This window comes from Rhinatrema bivittatum, chromosome 3, assembly GCF_901001135.1.
Source record: "Rhinatrema bivittatum chromosome 3, aRhiBiv1.1, whole genome shotgun sequence".
Lineage (NCBI taxonomy): Eukaryota > Metazoa > Chordata > Amphibia > Gymnophiona > Rhinatrematidae > Rhinatrema > Rhinatrema bivittatum.
The window spans coordinates 147,639,182-147,656,082 of NC_042617.1; the positions used below are offsets into that span (position 1 = coordinate 147,639,182).

Here is a 16,901-nt window from a genome sequence, read left to right on the forward strand (position 1 = left end):
CTCTCTCTCAGAGCTTTCCCTGGAACCAGGTACTCGCTCCTCGAGGGCCTACTTCATTCCAGCTCCTGGGCTATTCTAAGAGACTACAGTGTGAGTGTTACCATCAAGGTTCTGTTCCTGAACTCTGCATACTCTGCCTACTCACTATCTCAGTTTCTCTACAGCTCAGCCTTCCTGGGGTTGCTGTTCCAGTGCCTGAGGAACTACAGCCCAGCCAGGCTCTTCCAGCTCACTACTGCCACCTCTGGTGGTTCTCAAAAACTGTTTAATAAAAGAACTTGTGTGTCTGTCTCCCAACTCTGAGCCTAACCGGTGGTCCCTCTCGGGATCTTCCCCCAAGGGCGTGGTCAGCTGTCACCGGCCCAAGGATCCACCCACAACTATCATAAATAACACCCCTCATCTCCTGTAAACCTTGTAACTGTAAAGCTAAAAGCTTAGCTTGCTGGGATTTTATAATTCCTTGTTCATTTTCCTACAATTGCTGAACCATATCAGCTATTATAACTAACTAGGTCCTTAGATCTCCAATTGATGTCAACAATATTTTGTCCCTTAATTTGCTAGGTAATCCATCTACAAATATGGCTGTCAGCATTGGACCGCCATCTCATTCAGGGTTAGTCATTCCACTATGAGCATTAAAAACTGGGGTTAGTTTCCCTAGGTAACCTAAAGGAGAATCCTCTCTCTTTCGCACTCCCCTTATTTTGTTCCAGTCTGCCCTTGGGTACACTGTTTACATGCAGCTTTGTAGTCTGTCATAGATTCCCTCAGTGACCTGGTTACTGGGAAGCTGCTCTTCCTCTGTAATTACCCATGCAGGGAGTGCTATATACTCTAATGCCCTTCACTTTTGTTCAAAAGGAAGAAGTATATGCAAAAGGTGTTTGATGTCTGAGTAAGTGGATGTGTAAGCATCAAGGATAGCCCCATCTCAATATCCCACCTTTTTGGATAGAGGCAGGGATCAGGGAATTCTTTTACTATAGCTTCAAGCTATTTTTTGTCCATGGTACCAGGACTGCCTGGGTCCCTCCAGTGCCATATGGAACTATCCTCATGAGGTTTATTCCCTCTTTGACTGAACTGGGCTTTCCTTGACCTTCCCTTGACCAATTACTCCGGATCAGAGGACCATCTTTCCCTTTTCCCTTGAGGATTCTGAACTGGAGCTGCTAGCCCCCGCAAGATTACCCTTTTCACCCCCAGGGGGTTGGTTATGATGGGTAGAGTATAAGTTAGCTTGGTATGCGGTATCATCTAAGATTTCTTGAATCATTATAGGAGCCGAGATCTGAACACTACCATATTCAGGCAGACCCTGGTGCTCCAACTTTAATTCCTTAACTTGAGCAAGCTCCATACACTGCTGTGTCGTCTTTTCTAATTCCTCGTGAAGGGAAGTTTTAACAGATTGTAACTTTCTCTTATCTGCTTCATTGAACCAATCTACCATAGCGGAGATCATATGGGAACCTTTTTTGTTTAAAGCTAAAAATTCTTGTAACTACCGTAACTTTTCTAGATTAAAAGTACCTTTGGCTAGAAATATCCCCTTAGTAGCATTCAAACATATACAAGACCATTTCTGGTCCATAATTTTTCCACATGTAATGAGCAGGGGTTTTTAATTGAGGGTCTGGAATTTCCTAGCTAGGTAGATCTCCCATGCTTGACAACAGCCCCTTTCGGATCACAGACACTCTATGCATTCAAGCAAGGATGGGATCAGAAGTTCCCTTAATATTATTCATTTATTTTTCTCTTTCCTCTTTTTCTCTTTTTTTTTTTTTTTAATGACATAAGCAGGGGTGCACTTCCCATACTTATCCCAGTCTAATTACCTAGACTGTCCCAGCCTATTTACCTAGGCTATATTCCAAGGGATTTCACTTCCTTGTAATCCACCGTGCCCGGTATTTTCCCGGGAGTCCAACTCCCAAAATTCCTTTACTGGAGCCCTGCTCCCTGAATTCATCCGCCAGCTATATCAGGCCTTAATCTTTCAACTAAATTACTAGTCTCATATAATAGTGCAAACATAATAAATTAAGCAATACCTCCCTTGAAGGTCTCAATGTTAGTGCAATACAAATGGCATGGCACAAAAGAAGAAGGAGAAAAAGGATGAATACCTACAGGGATCCTGTGTCCTGTATTCCTTTTGAATTGAGAGAAGGGCTCTCTGCCAGTGGAGCTGTCAGTTGTGCTGTGCTGTTCTGTTTCAGGTCAGCTGGCATCCTCTGTTCTTCGTTTCCCGGCCAATGCACCATCTGAAATGTAAAAGTTAAACCAAGGACACAACAAACAGCAGAGACTGTATGTTCCTAACATAGAAATGATGGCAGAAAAAGACTATCCCATCTAGTCTGCCCAGCAAGCTCCCACACTTATTTCCCCATACTTATCTGTTTCATCAACCACCAAGTTCAGGGCCCTTGTTGGTAACTGTTTGATTCAAATTTCCTGCCATCCCCTGTCATTGATACAGAGAGTAATGCTGGAGTTGCATCAAAGATGAGCAAAAGGCTTAATGATTAAAGGCAGTAACCACCAGATCAAGCAAGTTACCCCGATGCTTGTTTACCCAGACTGCACAGATCAATGCCTTGTTGGATGTTGTATGAATGTAAATCCTGTTTTCCACATTTCCCCTTGCCATTGAAGCAGAGAAGCAACACTGTATATGCATTCAAAGTGATGTATCAGGCTTAATTGGTTTAAGGTAGTAACTGCCATAATAAGCAAGCTACCCCCACTCTTATTTGTTTACCCAGATTGTGAAGTTCAGTCCTTGTTGGTTGTTATCTGAATGCAAATCCTCCTTTCCACATTTCTCCTTGCCGTTGAAGCAGAGAGCAATATTGGAGTTGCATTAACTGTGCGAAGGCTTATTGAGTAAGGGTAGTAATCACCAGGTAGTAGCCTCCACTCCAGTAGTCCACCCTCATGGCTCTTCTCTTCATTCCCATCCTCTAGCCTTTATGGATCCACAGTGTTTATCCCATGCCCCTTTGAAATCCTTCACAGTTTTAGTCTTCACCACTTCCTCTGGAAGGGCATTCCAGGCATCCACCACGGTCTCCGTGAAGAAATACTTCCTGTCATTGGTTCTGAGTCTTCCTCCCTGGAGTTTCAAATCGTGACCCCTAGTTCTACTGATTTTTTTCAAACGTAAAAGGTTTGTTGTTGACCATGGATCATTAAAACCTTTTAAGTATCTGAAAGTCTGTATCATATCACCCCTGCTCCTCCTCTCCTCCAGGGTGTACATATTTAGGTTCTTCAATCTCTCCTCATAAGTCATTTTATGAAGACCATCCACCTTTTTGGTCGCCCTTCTCTGGACTGCCTCCATCCTGTCTCTGTCCCTTTGGAGATTCGGTCTCCAGAACTGAACACAGTACGCCAGGTGAGGCCTCAGCAAGGCCCTGTACAATGGGATCATCACTTCCTTTCTCTTTCTAGATATTCCTCTCTCTATGCAGCCCAGCATTCTTCTGGTTTTAACTATCGCCTTGTCACATTGTTTTGCCGACTTTAGATCGTTACACTATCACCCCAAGGTCTTTCCCCTGTTCCGTGCACATCAGCCCTTCACCCCCCATCAAATACAGTTCTTTCGGATTTCTACATCCCATATGCATGACTCTGCACTTCTTGGCATTGAATCTTTGACCACTCTTCCAGCTTCCTTAAATCCCATCTCATTCTCTCTACTCCTTCCGGCGTGTCCACTCTGTTGCAGATCTTAGTATCATCTGCAAAAAGACAAACCTTACCTTGTATCCTGTCCACAATGTTGCTCACAAAGATACTGAACAGGACCGGTCCTTACACCGATCCTTGCGGCACTCCGCTTAACACAGCTTTCTCTTCAGAGTAAGTTCCATTTATCCTCACACATTGTTTTCTATCCGTCAACCAGTTTGCAATCCAGGCCACCACCTTGGCATTCACTCCTAAGCTGCTCATTTTATTCACAAGCCTCCTGTGCAGGACCATATCAAAAGCTTTGCTGAAATCCAAGTAGATGACATTGAGCGCTCTTCCTTGATCTAATTCCCTAGTCACCCAATCAAAAAAGTCAATCAGATTTGTCTGACAGGACCTTTCCCTGGTGAATCCATGCTGCCTCTGGTCCAGCAATTCTTCTGACTGTAGATAGTTCACTATTCTTTCTTTCAGCAGCAGCTCCATTACTTTTCCCGCCACCGAGGTGAGGCTAACCAGCTCTTGTGAAGCGGGACCACCACCGCTCTTCTCCAATCACTCGGCACCACTCCCGTTTCTAGGGATCTATTGGAACAGGTCACACAGTGGACCCGCCAGCACATCTCTGAGCTCCCTCAGTATCTTGGGATGAACCTCATCAGGCCCCATGGCTTTGTCCACTTTTAGTTTTCCTAGCTCTTCCCATACATTCTCTTCTGTAAATGGATTTACATCTACTCCACACCCCTCCAGTTTCTTATTAACTAGCGACAGTCCTTCTCCAGGGTCCTCTTTAGTGAACACAGAACTGAAGTATTTAATATTTCTGCTATTTCTTCGTCTCTCTCCACACATTGATCCTTTTCTCCTTTCAATTTCACTATACCACTGAACTTTTCTCCTTTCTCTGATGTATCTGAAAAATATTTTGTCACCTTGCTTTACCTCTTTGGCAATCCTTTCTTCTGCTTGATTTTTTGCTGTCTTGATTACTTTTTTTCTCCCTCAGTTCCTCCAGATATTCTTCCTTGAGCTCCTCCCTGTTGTGTTTGAGGCATTGTGGACCCTTGGTCGCAATGGAGATGACTCTGCCCATGGGGAGGAGCCCCGTGGGGAACCACTGCGATAGGCTGACACAGATAGCAGACACAGAATGGATAGTGTCTTTATTGTACTGCTGTAATTAGATGGTGAAGCAGGAAGGTAAGGCACTGGTCCACAAAGTGCCAATACATTCAACAGGCTCAGAAGTGTAGTCTCACCCGGATGTTCACGATAGGCAGGAGCCCGCAGTGCGGGTAACGCCGCAGCTGGTGGATGGAGTTGGAGCGCCGGATCGTAGAGGTTCTCACAGGATGAAGGCATCTTCCTGATGGTAGAATGGTGGGACCGAAGGTCCGTGGTGCAGGATATGAAGTAGATAGGCCCTCGAGGAGTGAGTACCCAATGGTCCAATATCCTGAAAATGAATAAAGAGAAAAGACCCCCGAGGAGCGGTTGTCTAGAGCTTCTGCTGGAGCGAGGCCCTTAGCATAAAAGTGGTATCTAAGTGTGCAGCTTAGAGCAGGCACAGTAGCGAAGCAAAGTCTTTGCTAACTCAAAGTGTTAGCAGAAGTGGAGGCTAGATATACCCAGAGGTACTGACGTCATGCGGTGAGGCCGCCCCTGAGGTTCCCGCCATGATGTGTATTTGAGTGTCGGAGATGTGCGCGCTCGCACCCTAGAAGGCCACAGGAGTGAGCATGGCAGATGGGGACGCCCATGCTGGTCTGGAAACGCCGAGGCACTCTGCACTGGAGACAGCCATCTTGCCCAAAGAGAGAGAGAGAGAGGGGAGGAAAAGAGGTAAGGCAGAGCGATCGCAGCCGTCTACGACCGATGGACGCAACACTCCCTTTGGGATCCTTTATATTTCTTGAACACTATTCTTTTAGCTTTTATTTTGTCAGCCACCTCCTTTGAGAACCAGATAGGTTTCATTTTTCTTTTGCTTTTCTTTACTTTTCTAACATATAGATTAGTTGCTTTGGTAATTGCTCCTTTTAGTTTGGTCCATTGTTGTTCTACATCTCTCTTGTTCTCCCAGCCTTCTAGTTCTTCTTCCAGGTACTTCCCCTTTTCATCAAAGTCCGTGCTTTTGAACTGCAAAAAGCTGTTAGTCTACTGCTTGTGGTCCGAAAAAAGATACTGTTTCAATAGTCACTTTTCATATGTGTCTCATAAAAATCTCAATTTCTTATCCTTTTCCTCCACATCCATTAGTATTTTTTTTTTACCACAAGCAAGTAGACAGCAGTAGACATTGACATCTTTATGCAAATGTGAAAGATATATACATTTGTGTAATCTGGATGACCTAGCCCCTAATGCAGCCGAAAAGTTGAAACTCGGCCAAAGTCGGGCATGTTCACTTTTAGTTTGGATCAATTAGAATAAATATTGTACCTTCCAAGGCATCAGTCTAGTTTTGTTTCTTTTCACATAAGTAAAGCATGTCAAGCAGCCCTGACTGATACATGGGGGTAACCTGCATGGTGAGGCAGATACTACAATGGGAAGCTTGCTGGGCAGATTGGATGGACCATTGGTCCTTTTTTGCTGTCATTTCTGTTTCTATGACTACCTAGCTTAAGTTAAGCTCTACAATGGACTGAAGGGCTCACATGGCAGCATATGCACGGTAATGCCACATATGCTCAGTAATAAATCTTTACTGAGCTAGAGAGATGGTACTGTTGGATGACATCACCCTACATGTGATAGCTAAATGATCCTGCTATCCTCAGAGAACTGTGTTTACAGTAAGCAAACTTATATGCTCGCTCTCTTTCTCTTTGTTTTTTCTGTATTTCGCTCACTTTTTGTGGATAGCCTGTTTGTCATTAGAGAAAGCAAAGTTACCTGTAACAGGTCGTCTCTGAGAACAGTAAAATATTTATTCCATACATACCCATACACCACCCCTTGAAGTTGACATTTGTGTGATCTTAAATATTAAACTGGAGAGGGCCATGCCAAATGTTAAGCACACAAACAGCAATTTATATATGCTCTGCAAGTGTGTTGTGTGTAGCTGCAATTCTGCACTGCACATGAAACCAAGGCTTCATTTCTCTGATATAGAAGCAAGAGAGGAAGACTCAGGTTGTTGTTTGGTTAATATAAGAATATAAATATCTTTGATATCTGTGATCTCCTAGCTGTGATATGAGGAAGTCCATAAAAGTTTGAACACTGAAGGTGTGTTGGAAGTATGAGAGAATATTTTTGCATCTCTTCCTCCTGATGAAGCCAAGCATTGGCAAAACCAAGGTCCTTTGTTTTGACAACGGGACACTAGATGTAACAGCTAGAATGGATGGAAGGTCTAACACTACACATTTGCAGTGCACGTATACATTTCTTTTTGTGTGCTTAGCATTTGGCTCAGGGACAGTATCCTCCACAGAGTGCTGGAGACATCTATAAATTATATTTAACAATAGTTCAATTGATTTTAGGACATTTTTATATCTATTAAGTGGCTTGTGATGATATTTGAGCGCTTAATATACAATATGAACAAAATCAATGTTTTTTTTTTAATGTAAAAAAAATTGTTTAATAAAGAAGTGTAATTGTATAAAGTGGGGTATTCTGTTAAAAAGATACATATTAGTGTTCTCGATAATTGCATAGTTACTTGGTATAGTTATGTGTATGTATATATATATATTTGTGTGTATATATGTGTATTTGTGTTTTACTAAAACATTATATAAATAATCTTTTAGTGAAAAAAATAGGTTCACTTCAAAACAAATTCATAATTTGAACTAAAAGATTATTTATCTATATAATTTGTTTACTTTAAGGAGTCTGCCCCTTGAATGCCCCCTTGAACCTGAACATCTCAGATTGCTTGTGGAAAAACAGACCTCTTATTTGACCTTCTTATACTCTTGTTTCCAAAGATGGGGCTAGGTTCCGTAAAGCATCTTCCCCAAACAAGCCTGGGAATCTGAGTCTCTAGGCTGTGGACATTTCCTTGTTGCTCCCTTGTTTAAAGATAGGACCATATATATATAGAGCTGTCCTGTGGGACATGGGCAGACTTTGCTATGACTGATAAGAGCAAGTATTCCCAAAGATGGAATTGCTGTGGTGTTTAACTATTCTTCATAATTCCAAAGCTGAATCCTGAAATTAAATTCCATATATTTAACTTAACCATCTTTTAAAGGTTATTGAAGAAATAGAAGAAATGATGCAGGAATCTCCTGACCCAGATGATGAAACACCCACACAGTCAGACCGGCTTTCCATACTCTCCCAGGAAATTCAGACACTCAAGCGGTCTGCTGCAAACAGCAGTTATGAAGAACGTAAGGATCATTATATTTTTGTTTGGTTTCCAAATCATTACATGAAATTAATTTGTTTATAAATATGTAAATTTGTCACATAATTGCCACAGAATCTTAAAATATTTACCATAGAATTTTCAAACTTGTCAAAGAAAAATCTGCCATAGGAAACCAGGTGCTCTGCTCATAAGTAGACACACTATCATGCTCTTTTTAAAATGAAAATTAAATACTGACTACATCAAGCTGCATAATTAATCAAATTATAAGTAAACCATTACTTATACAGGAAAATCTTGAAACAAAAACATTTTCCCTGTACGTACCCGGATCAGTCCAGACACCTGGGTTGTGACTCCGCGCCAGCAGATGGAGACAGAGCAAGACCCGTCGGGCTCCCCTACATATAGTAAGGCGCCACCCACAGCCCCTCAGTCTTACTCTGTCTCCAGCAGATGGGGCAGGTTCACCCACAGTCTCTGGGATCCTGGGTAGCTTGGTAGTTAGTCAGGAATCTGGTTTTTTCTTTGGTTGGTTAAGAAGTTTAAAAAAAAATAAATAATAATAATAATTATACAAGACAGGAGAGGAAAAGAAGGTCAGAAGACTCCCTCGCCCTGGGAACCTCCCAGGGGGGTTGGAAGGTTCTGAGGGGACCATCCCCCCCTGGTTGAGGCCGCTGCTAAGGGTCGAGGACCCGGCCTTCCTCTGGTAGCAGCATCGGGGGTGACACCGGGGAGCCCGGTTCACTCACCCCCGCTGGAGCAGGAGGCTCAGGACCAGGGACAGCGGCGGCAAGTTTAAAAAAAAAAAAAAAAAAGAAGTGGTGTTTTTTCTTCTGCTTGGCCACGCTGACTCTCCGTACTTCGTTCGCCGTTCGAGGCATTTAATTAAATTTTAATTAATTTTGATTAGTTTTAATCCGGCTCTGTTGACGTTTCGCGGATGCCGAGGGGATCTTCTTGCCGCGCGCATCTGCTCCAGTTGTGTTTCGGGCGGCGAGGGGCCGTCCGAGACCGGTCGGGGGGGGGGGGGGCCGGTCTCGGCTGGCGATAGCGTTGCCGCACGCCGAGCAGAACGGGGAAGGCAGTGCTGAGCCGTTCCCGCTTAGCACGGGAACGGTGGCCATTTTGAGTGCAGTTCGGGAGGCCACGCGGAAGGCTGCCGATAATGGCGGCATGCCTCCCGCGCTTTCCCCACAGCAGCGGCCCCTCGTGGGGGGCTGCATCGCCCGTGGAAGTTAGTTTAGAGGAGGCTTCTTCGGGTTCGGAGGCTTCCTTTTCTTCCGATTTCGCGCTTCTTTTACGCAAGGTTCTGAAATATAAGCGATCCAAATGGAAGGCGAGTAGGGCGTTCGCCACGGGGGGGCTCGGATGGACAGTCGGGGTCCTTTTCAAGATCGTGTTAAAGCACACTCTGTGAGGGCCATGGCGACTTCAGTAGCACACCTTCGCTCGGTGCCGCTTCCTGATATCTGCAGGGCTGCCACCTGGAGTTCTCTCCATACATTTGCAGCCCACTACTGCCTGGACACAGCCGGAAGACAGCATTCCATCTTCGGCCAATCTGTCCTGCGTAACCTTTTTCCAACATGACGTACCAACACCTTTCTGCCTACCCGGTGGGGTGCGGATGTCCTTCCCAAATTCCACCCCAGTTGTTGTGCCTGTTGCACGCCATTGGGTACATTTGGTGCACGTTCAGACATCCTCAGCTCGGTACTCACCCATTTGTGAGGACTACCATCCTGCTTGTCCTGTGAGAAAGCAAATGTTGCTTACCTGATGTAACAGGTGTTCTCACAGGACAGCAGGATGTTAGTCCTCACGAAACCCGCCCACCACCCCGCGGTGTTGGGTTAGTTTTCTTATTTTATTTTTTGGCACTGCCTGTAGCTTTGAAACAAGACTGAAGGGGGACCCCTGCTGGCTGCAGGGTTGGTGCCATGCTGGGCATGCCCAGTAGGGGCCAGTCAAAGTTCTGGAAACTTTGACAGAAGTTTTCCGTGATTGGGCTCCATCCTGATGATGTCACCCATTTGTGAGGACTAACATCCTGCTGTCCTGTGAGAACACCTGTTACATCAGGTAAGCAACATTTGCTAACTCTCAGAGCACAAAAAGAAATCCAATTTGCTGTAGGAGTTATGCCTTGCAAGTGAAAAGTGAAAGTCCTGTTGTGTGGGTATCTAATAAGCCAAGCCTCAAGAAAACCACTCTCCTGGAAAATGTGGGACTTACAGTGTTCACTGCAATCAGCCTGTCTGGTGGATCTATCCCATGGCTCGTCTGGCCATGAGAGTCACACAATGGACTCTACGATCACAATGGACCCAAGCTATTCAGCCTCTATCCTCCATTGTTCGCGTCACGAACATGCTCCGTCTATCTCTTGCCTGGTGGGCGAATCAGTGCAACCTCCTACAGGGCTTGCCCTTTCTTCCACCAAATCCCCAATTAATCCTCACCACCGACGCTTCCAACATCGGTTGGGGAGCCTATGTAAACACTCTACAAACTCAAGGACTCTGGTCACTAGAGGAAGCCAAACACCAGATCAATTTCCTGGAGCTGCAAGCCATTCGCTATGCTCTCAGGACTTTTCAAACTTGCCTGTCAAACCATGCAATTTTAATTCAGACAGACAACCAGGTGGCCATGTGGCACATAAACAAGCAGGGAGGCACAGGCTCCTTCCTGTTGTGTCAGGAAGCTGCGCAAATTTGGGCAGAAGCCCTCTCCCACTCCATGTACCTCAGGGCCACCTACCTGCCGGGAGTAGACAATGTATTGGCAGACCAGCTAAGCCGTGTCTTCCACCCACACGAGTGGTCACTCGATCCTCTGGTAGCGACCTCTCTGTTCCACAAGTGGGGTTCTCCCCACATAGACCTCTTTGCGTCCCCTTAGAACCACAAAGTGGACAATTATTGCTCTCTCATTCGGAGCCAGCACTCTCGACCGAGAGATGCATTCTCCCTCAAGTGGACAACCGGTCTGCTCTATGCATTCCCTCCACTTCCTCTTGTGTCAAAGACTCTCGTGAAGCTGCGTCAGGACAAGAGAATTATGATCCTGATAGCACCGCACTGGCCCCGCCAAGTGTGGTTTCCCATACTCCAGGATCTCTCCATCCGCAGGCACATTCCTCTGGGAAAGGACCCGCATCTGCTCACTCAAAACGACGGATGCCTCCTCCGTCCCAACGTCCAAGCCTTGTCCCTGACGGCATGGATGTTGAAAGGTTAGTCCTTCAGCCATTTAACCTTTCAGATTCAGTTTCTCGTGTCCTGATAGCTTCACGAAAGCCTTCCACAAGAAGATCATACTCCTACAAATGGAAAAGGTACACATCATGGTGCGCTTCTCAGGCCCTTGATCCCCTTTCCTGTCCAATCTCTAGATTCTTGGACTATTTATGGCATCTATCGGAATCAGGCCTAAAGACCTCTTCCATAAGAATGCATGTCAGTGCGGTTGCCGCCTTCCATAAAGGTATAGGGGGTGTTCCTATATCGGTACAGCCCCTTGTAACACGCTTTCTTAAAGGCTTGCTCCATTTGAAGCCACCTTTACGTCCTCCAGCCCCATCTTGGGACCTTAATCTGGTTCTTGGTCGCCTTATGAAGCCACCTTTCGAACCTCTCCACTCCTGTGACCTAAAATATCTCACATGGAAAGTGTTATTCCTTTTGGCTATCACTTCAGCTTGCAGGGTTAGTGAATTACAGGCCCTAGTCACCTATCCGCCTTACACTAAACTCCTGCAGGACCGGGCGGTACTCCGCACTCACCCTAAATTTTTACCTAAGGTAGTCTCGGAGTTTCACATCAATCAATCCATCATACTACCTATCTTTTTTCCCAGGCCCCACTCCAACTCCGGGGAACAGACTCTGCATACCCTAGACTGTAAACGGGCTCTAGCCTTTTACCTAGACCGTACAGTTTCTCACAGGAAGAGCACTCAATTATTTGTCTCTTTCCATCCTATCAAGTTGGGACAACCTGTGGGTAAGCAGGCTCTTTCCTCCTGGTTGGCGGACTGCATTTCCTTTTGCTATGAGCAAGCTGGCATTCCTTTCCAAGACCGTGTCAAAGCACACTCTGTGAGGGCCATGGCGACTTCAGTAGCACACCTTCGATCGGTGCCGCTTCCTGACATCTGCAAGGCTGCCACCTGGAGTTCACTCCATACATTTGCAGCCCACTATTGTTTGGACAAAGCTGGAAGACAGGATTCCATCTTCGGCCAATCTGTCTTGCGTAACCTTTTTCCAACATGATGTACCAACACCCTTCCACCTTCCCGGTAGGGTGCGGATGCCCTTCCCCAAATTCCACCCCACTTGTTGTGCCTGTTGCACGCCGTTGGGTACATTTGGTGTAATTCAGGATATCCTCAGCTCGGCACTCACCCATTTGTGAGGACAACCATCCTGCTTGTCCTGTGAGAAAGCAAATGTTGCTTACCTGATGTAACAGGTGTTCTCACAGGACAGCAGGATGTTAGTCCTCACGAAACCTGCCCGCCGCCCCGCGGTGTTGGGTTCGTTTTTATTTTATTTTTCTGCACTGCCTGTAGCTTTGAAACAAGACTGAAGGGAGACCCCTGCTGGCTGCAGGGTTAGTGCCGTGCTGGGCATGCCCAGTAGGGGCCAGTCAAAGTTCCTGAAACTTTGACAGAAGTTTTCCGTGGTTGGGCTCCATCCTCGATGTCACCCATTTGTGATGACTAACATCCTGCTGTCCTGTGAGAACACCTGTTACATCAGGTAAGCAACATTTGCTATACCAAGAAACAGGGTTAAAAACCAAAATTGAGCAGTCATCGCTGACATCCTCAGAACACGTCCATTTTGTTTTTATTTTGCAACCAAACCCCACCCAAATACAGGTTCCTATTCCCTCCTAACCCCCCAAAATGTAAACAGCATAGAAAAGATGAACAGTGCAAAAAGCCCCATATACTACCCTTAATATTTTTTCCACAGGCATCATGAATAGAAAACAAAAGCGAACCCAGCATGCTACCTTTCCAGGACAACCCTTGGAGCATAGATTCTGCTACAGCAAACTCACATAACCATTTCAACCAATTTAATCAAATTTTCTCCCTCTTCAAGCTCCCCATCCCTCCCTTGCTTCACTCTCTGCATAAACAATAAAGAGAAAAATGAAGTAAAAGAGCTGTAAGCTGCCTGAAAAAGATTGTGCACAAGTCCATATACTCCATGTGAGATCGCACCCTCCTAAGCCAGAGATACAATAACAAAGGGACAAGAAATACCAGCTCAATGAGAAAATAAAGCAGCACAGTCAATAACAATTAAGACCTCGGATGGAAATGCTTGATACTGGCCAGGAAACAGCACAGCTCTAGTCTCACGGCAATGGCTAACTTAGGATACACATACTTCCCAGCTGCTGTGCAATGGTGCTGTAAATATCAGGGACTCTGCAAAGATCTTCGTGCATGGGAAGAAATATAGGTGGAACAAAAAATAGCTCAAACGCACAAACATGTTTCCACAAAAACCTCACTCAAACCAATTCCCACCCTTTCTCCTTCCATCCCGTGCCCCACTCCAGTCCACTCCCCAAACCCAAAACCAAAATAAGAAAAAAAACAAGATAAAGTCCAAATCCAGCTAAGAAAAAACCCATGTTTGGAATCATGTAGTAGTTGTGACTGAATGATATAGGCCGCATGAAGTGCTCCTTGGTCCCCGACGAGAAAGGAACAGACCCTGAAAAAGTGCTATTAAAACCACAGTCTTAATTCTTCTGGCAGGGCTTCATCTTAGAGTAGCAAGCCTCTTTTTCTTAGCAACTGATGCCTTTCCTGCTTGTTCAAGGAAACGCTGAACTTCTGCCAGCATTTAAAAAATGCAGTACTTGTCCAGGATCTTTAATCATGTTGGATAGAGTAGGGCATATGAGAAACCCCTTTTATGAGAAACTGCTTTGTTGTAAAGATTTCTTCACTTGCACATAGCTGCTTTTTTTTTTTGTAAAGCAATTGAAAAATCTTGGAAGAAAATTTTCTGTCTTTTGTATCTTATCTCTCCCTTGGTATAGGCCTTGTCAAGTACATGCATCACGTCCTAAAAAGTATACAGTTGCATAATATCAGTCCTGTGTCGGCCTCTGGGGCACGGGGAGTGTGGGGGGAAGTGCCAAAGCACGATGTGCCTTTTCTATTTTCAGGCGAGACAGATCCGTGGCTTCTGGTATTCATCATGCAAAGGGGTCTGCACCCTCCTCTCCCTCTGGAAAGCTAACCAGTCTCAAATTCTTCCTGCGCCTCCGGTTTTCAAAGTCATTCATCTTATCAGACCATCTCAGTTAGTCCTCTGTTCCATATAAGAACATAAGAAATTGCCATACTGGGTCAGACCAAGGGTCCATCAAGCCCAGCATCCTGTTTCGAACAGTGGCCAATCCAGGCTTACAGGTACCTGGCAAGTACTCAAAACCTAAGTATATCCCATGCTACTGATACTAGAAATAGCAATGCTATTGATACTAGAAATAGCAATAGCTATTTTCTAAGTCAATTTGATTAATAGCAAGTAATGGACTTCTCCTCCAAGAACTTATCCAAACCTATTTTTAAACCCAGCTACACTAACTGCACTAACCATATCCCATGGCAATAAATTCCACAGTTTAATTGTACGTTGAGTGAAAGAATTTTCTCCAATTAGTTTTAAATGTGCTACATGCTAACTTCATGGAGTGCCTCCTAGTCCTTCTATTATCCGAAAGAGTAAATAACAGATTCACATTTACCTGTTCTAGACCTCTCATGATTTTAAAGACCTCTATCGTATCCTCCCTCAGCCGTCTCGTCTCCAAGCTGAACAGCCCTAACCTCTTTAGTCTTTCCTCATAAGGGAGCAAAATGTCTTTTTGCACATGTGTACTTGGATCGTGATCAGATTGTAGTGCATCCATAAGCATATGAACATGTGAATCACAGTGGTGGCAATTAAACTCCATGGTAGTGTGCATTGAGTTGAACTCTGTTAGATGTAGTGTCTATCTCATGGACAGGCTGCATTGACTCAGCATCTGTTATTTCTCTTGGCTGCAGTCGTGAGAGTTAGTGACCTAAAGGCAAGCACTAGGACATAGGATCCTCTTCAGCATAATAGAAATTATGAGAGAACCTGATCAGTCTGGTTCTCCCCATTTTCCTGTTCCACATCGGCTTCAAGGCTCTTAGCTTGGGCTTCTGTAGTAGCTGCTTTTCTCTCTTGATGTAGCATTTCTAGCTCAACATCTAACAGCCTTACTGCATACAAGCTTTTGCTGTGGTAACCATAGTAACAGTTGCAGCTTTCAGTTCTTCAGTTCTAGCACTGGCTAACTTTTCAGCAGCTTCTTGTTTACTAAAGGAAGCATGTGCCTTGCAACTTCCACTTCTGCACGTGCCTTGGCAACAGCCACACTCACTGAGGACAGGTTTGAGCCCACTGATTTCAGGGACCTTGAAGTGCTTGTGGAGCATTTAGAAAGGTTGGAATACTGGAATGCAGTTTCCTTTGTTCTCAAATTTTTTTACCTTGCTTGTGCAGTAGTACCCTGCACCAAATTGTTCTAAATCAATGTCCCTGTATTATCTCAGGTATTGGTTCAGGTTAGAAATGCAATATATTTTACTGGAGTTGACTTATGGCTTGCTGAATTTCTTCTATAACAGTGGTGCTAGCAAGGTTATATCTGAGATTCTGTTTCTTCCCATAACTTTTTAACACCAGATAACCAGCCTTTTCAGATTTATGATTCTCTTTGGCTGTCAAAACATGTTTCCTGTGACTGTGAAAATGCAAATGAGACTGCACTCCCAGAGTACTGCGTTTACTAAAGGAGTATTTTCTGCCATTCTTTGAAACTATGATAACCACCCAGTGAGACTCCGGAACAAGTGTCGTGACTGCCAAACCCAGATGGGATCTCGGCCCGAGCCACCACAAAGCAAGCCCCCACCGGAACCCATCTGCCAGAGGGGATCTCGGCCTGGCTGCCACAAAGCAAGCCCTGCCGGAACCCCTCCCCATATATCCAGCCATCTGGATGTCTGAGCCCAGGCCCAACATTGATCATCCGTGGCAAGCAATTGATGGTCCTTAGACCTCTATCAAACATACTGGTACCTCCCAGCTTCCTTCTATTGCCTCTGCATTTACAAATGCTTTCCTGGTCTCTGTCCCCGCCGCCACAGGAGCCTGGCCTGTTTGAGCATGGAAGTACCCTTCCACCCACGTGTGACGGGCACCCCCAAACATCAGCTATAGCTCCTGCATCAGATCGATGAATAGCTCTACATAGCTTGCAGGAGAGATCATGTCCCAAGTTCAACAAGTGTACTCCTTCTAGGCATGTAATTGTGCACAATGTCCGTCAACCCATTCATCCACCCAGGTGTTGTATGGCTTTGTATTACCTGCTGACTGAACTTGGCACAGTACCTTCCTCCTCATCCAGTGCACATCATGCTATGTTGAGGTATGATTTTGGGCCAGCAGATTTTGAGGATGGCCACAATGAAGCAAGGACTGACCAGATGAGGCAAGGCAGCTCAAGTCTACAGTGATCATGTTCAGCAGAGCGATGCTGACGTCATTGCCTAAATCATTGCTACCAAGGTATATGATAAGGTCAGGCGGTGTTGGGCTCGCTCTTCCGGACTGCAGCATGGGCCAGAGCTGGTGCCAAGCCATTTTATTATCCATCCTTTTCTGACAACCCAAGTGCCCAGGGGTGGCTCCCCTATGATCGCCTTCACCAGAGGGGTCCTGGGCAGCCCTCCACGCAGCAGGAATCCCCACGG

General features: G+C 45.3%; 1 protein-coding gene across 1 annotated transcript in view; it reads left to right on the forward strand.

Moving 5' to 3' along the window:
- Positions 1 to 16,901, forward strand: part of FEZ2 (fasciculation and elongation protein zeta 2) — a 204,408-nt gene that overhangs the window by 111,323 nt on the left and 76,184 nt on the right. Inside the window, exon 5 of the mRNA XM_029593827.1 lies at positions 7,940 to 8,081. Coding sequence (XP_029449687.1) covers positions 7,940 to 8,081 — 142 coding nt within the window. The remainder of the gene's footprint in view (positions 1 to 7,939; positions 8,082 to 16,901) is intronic.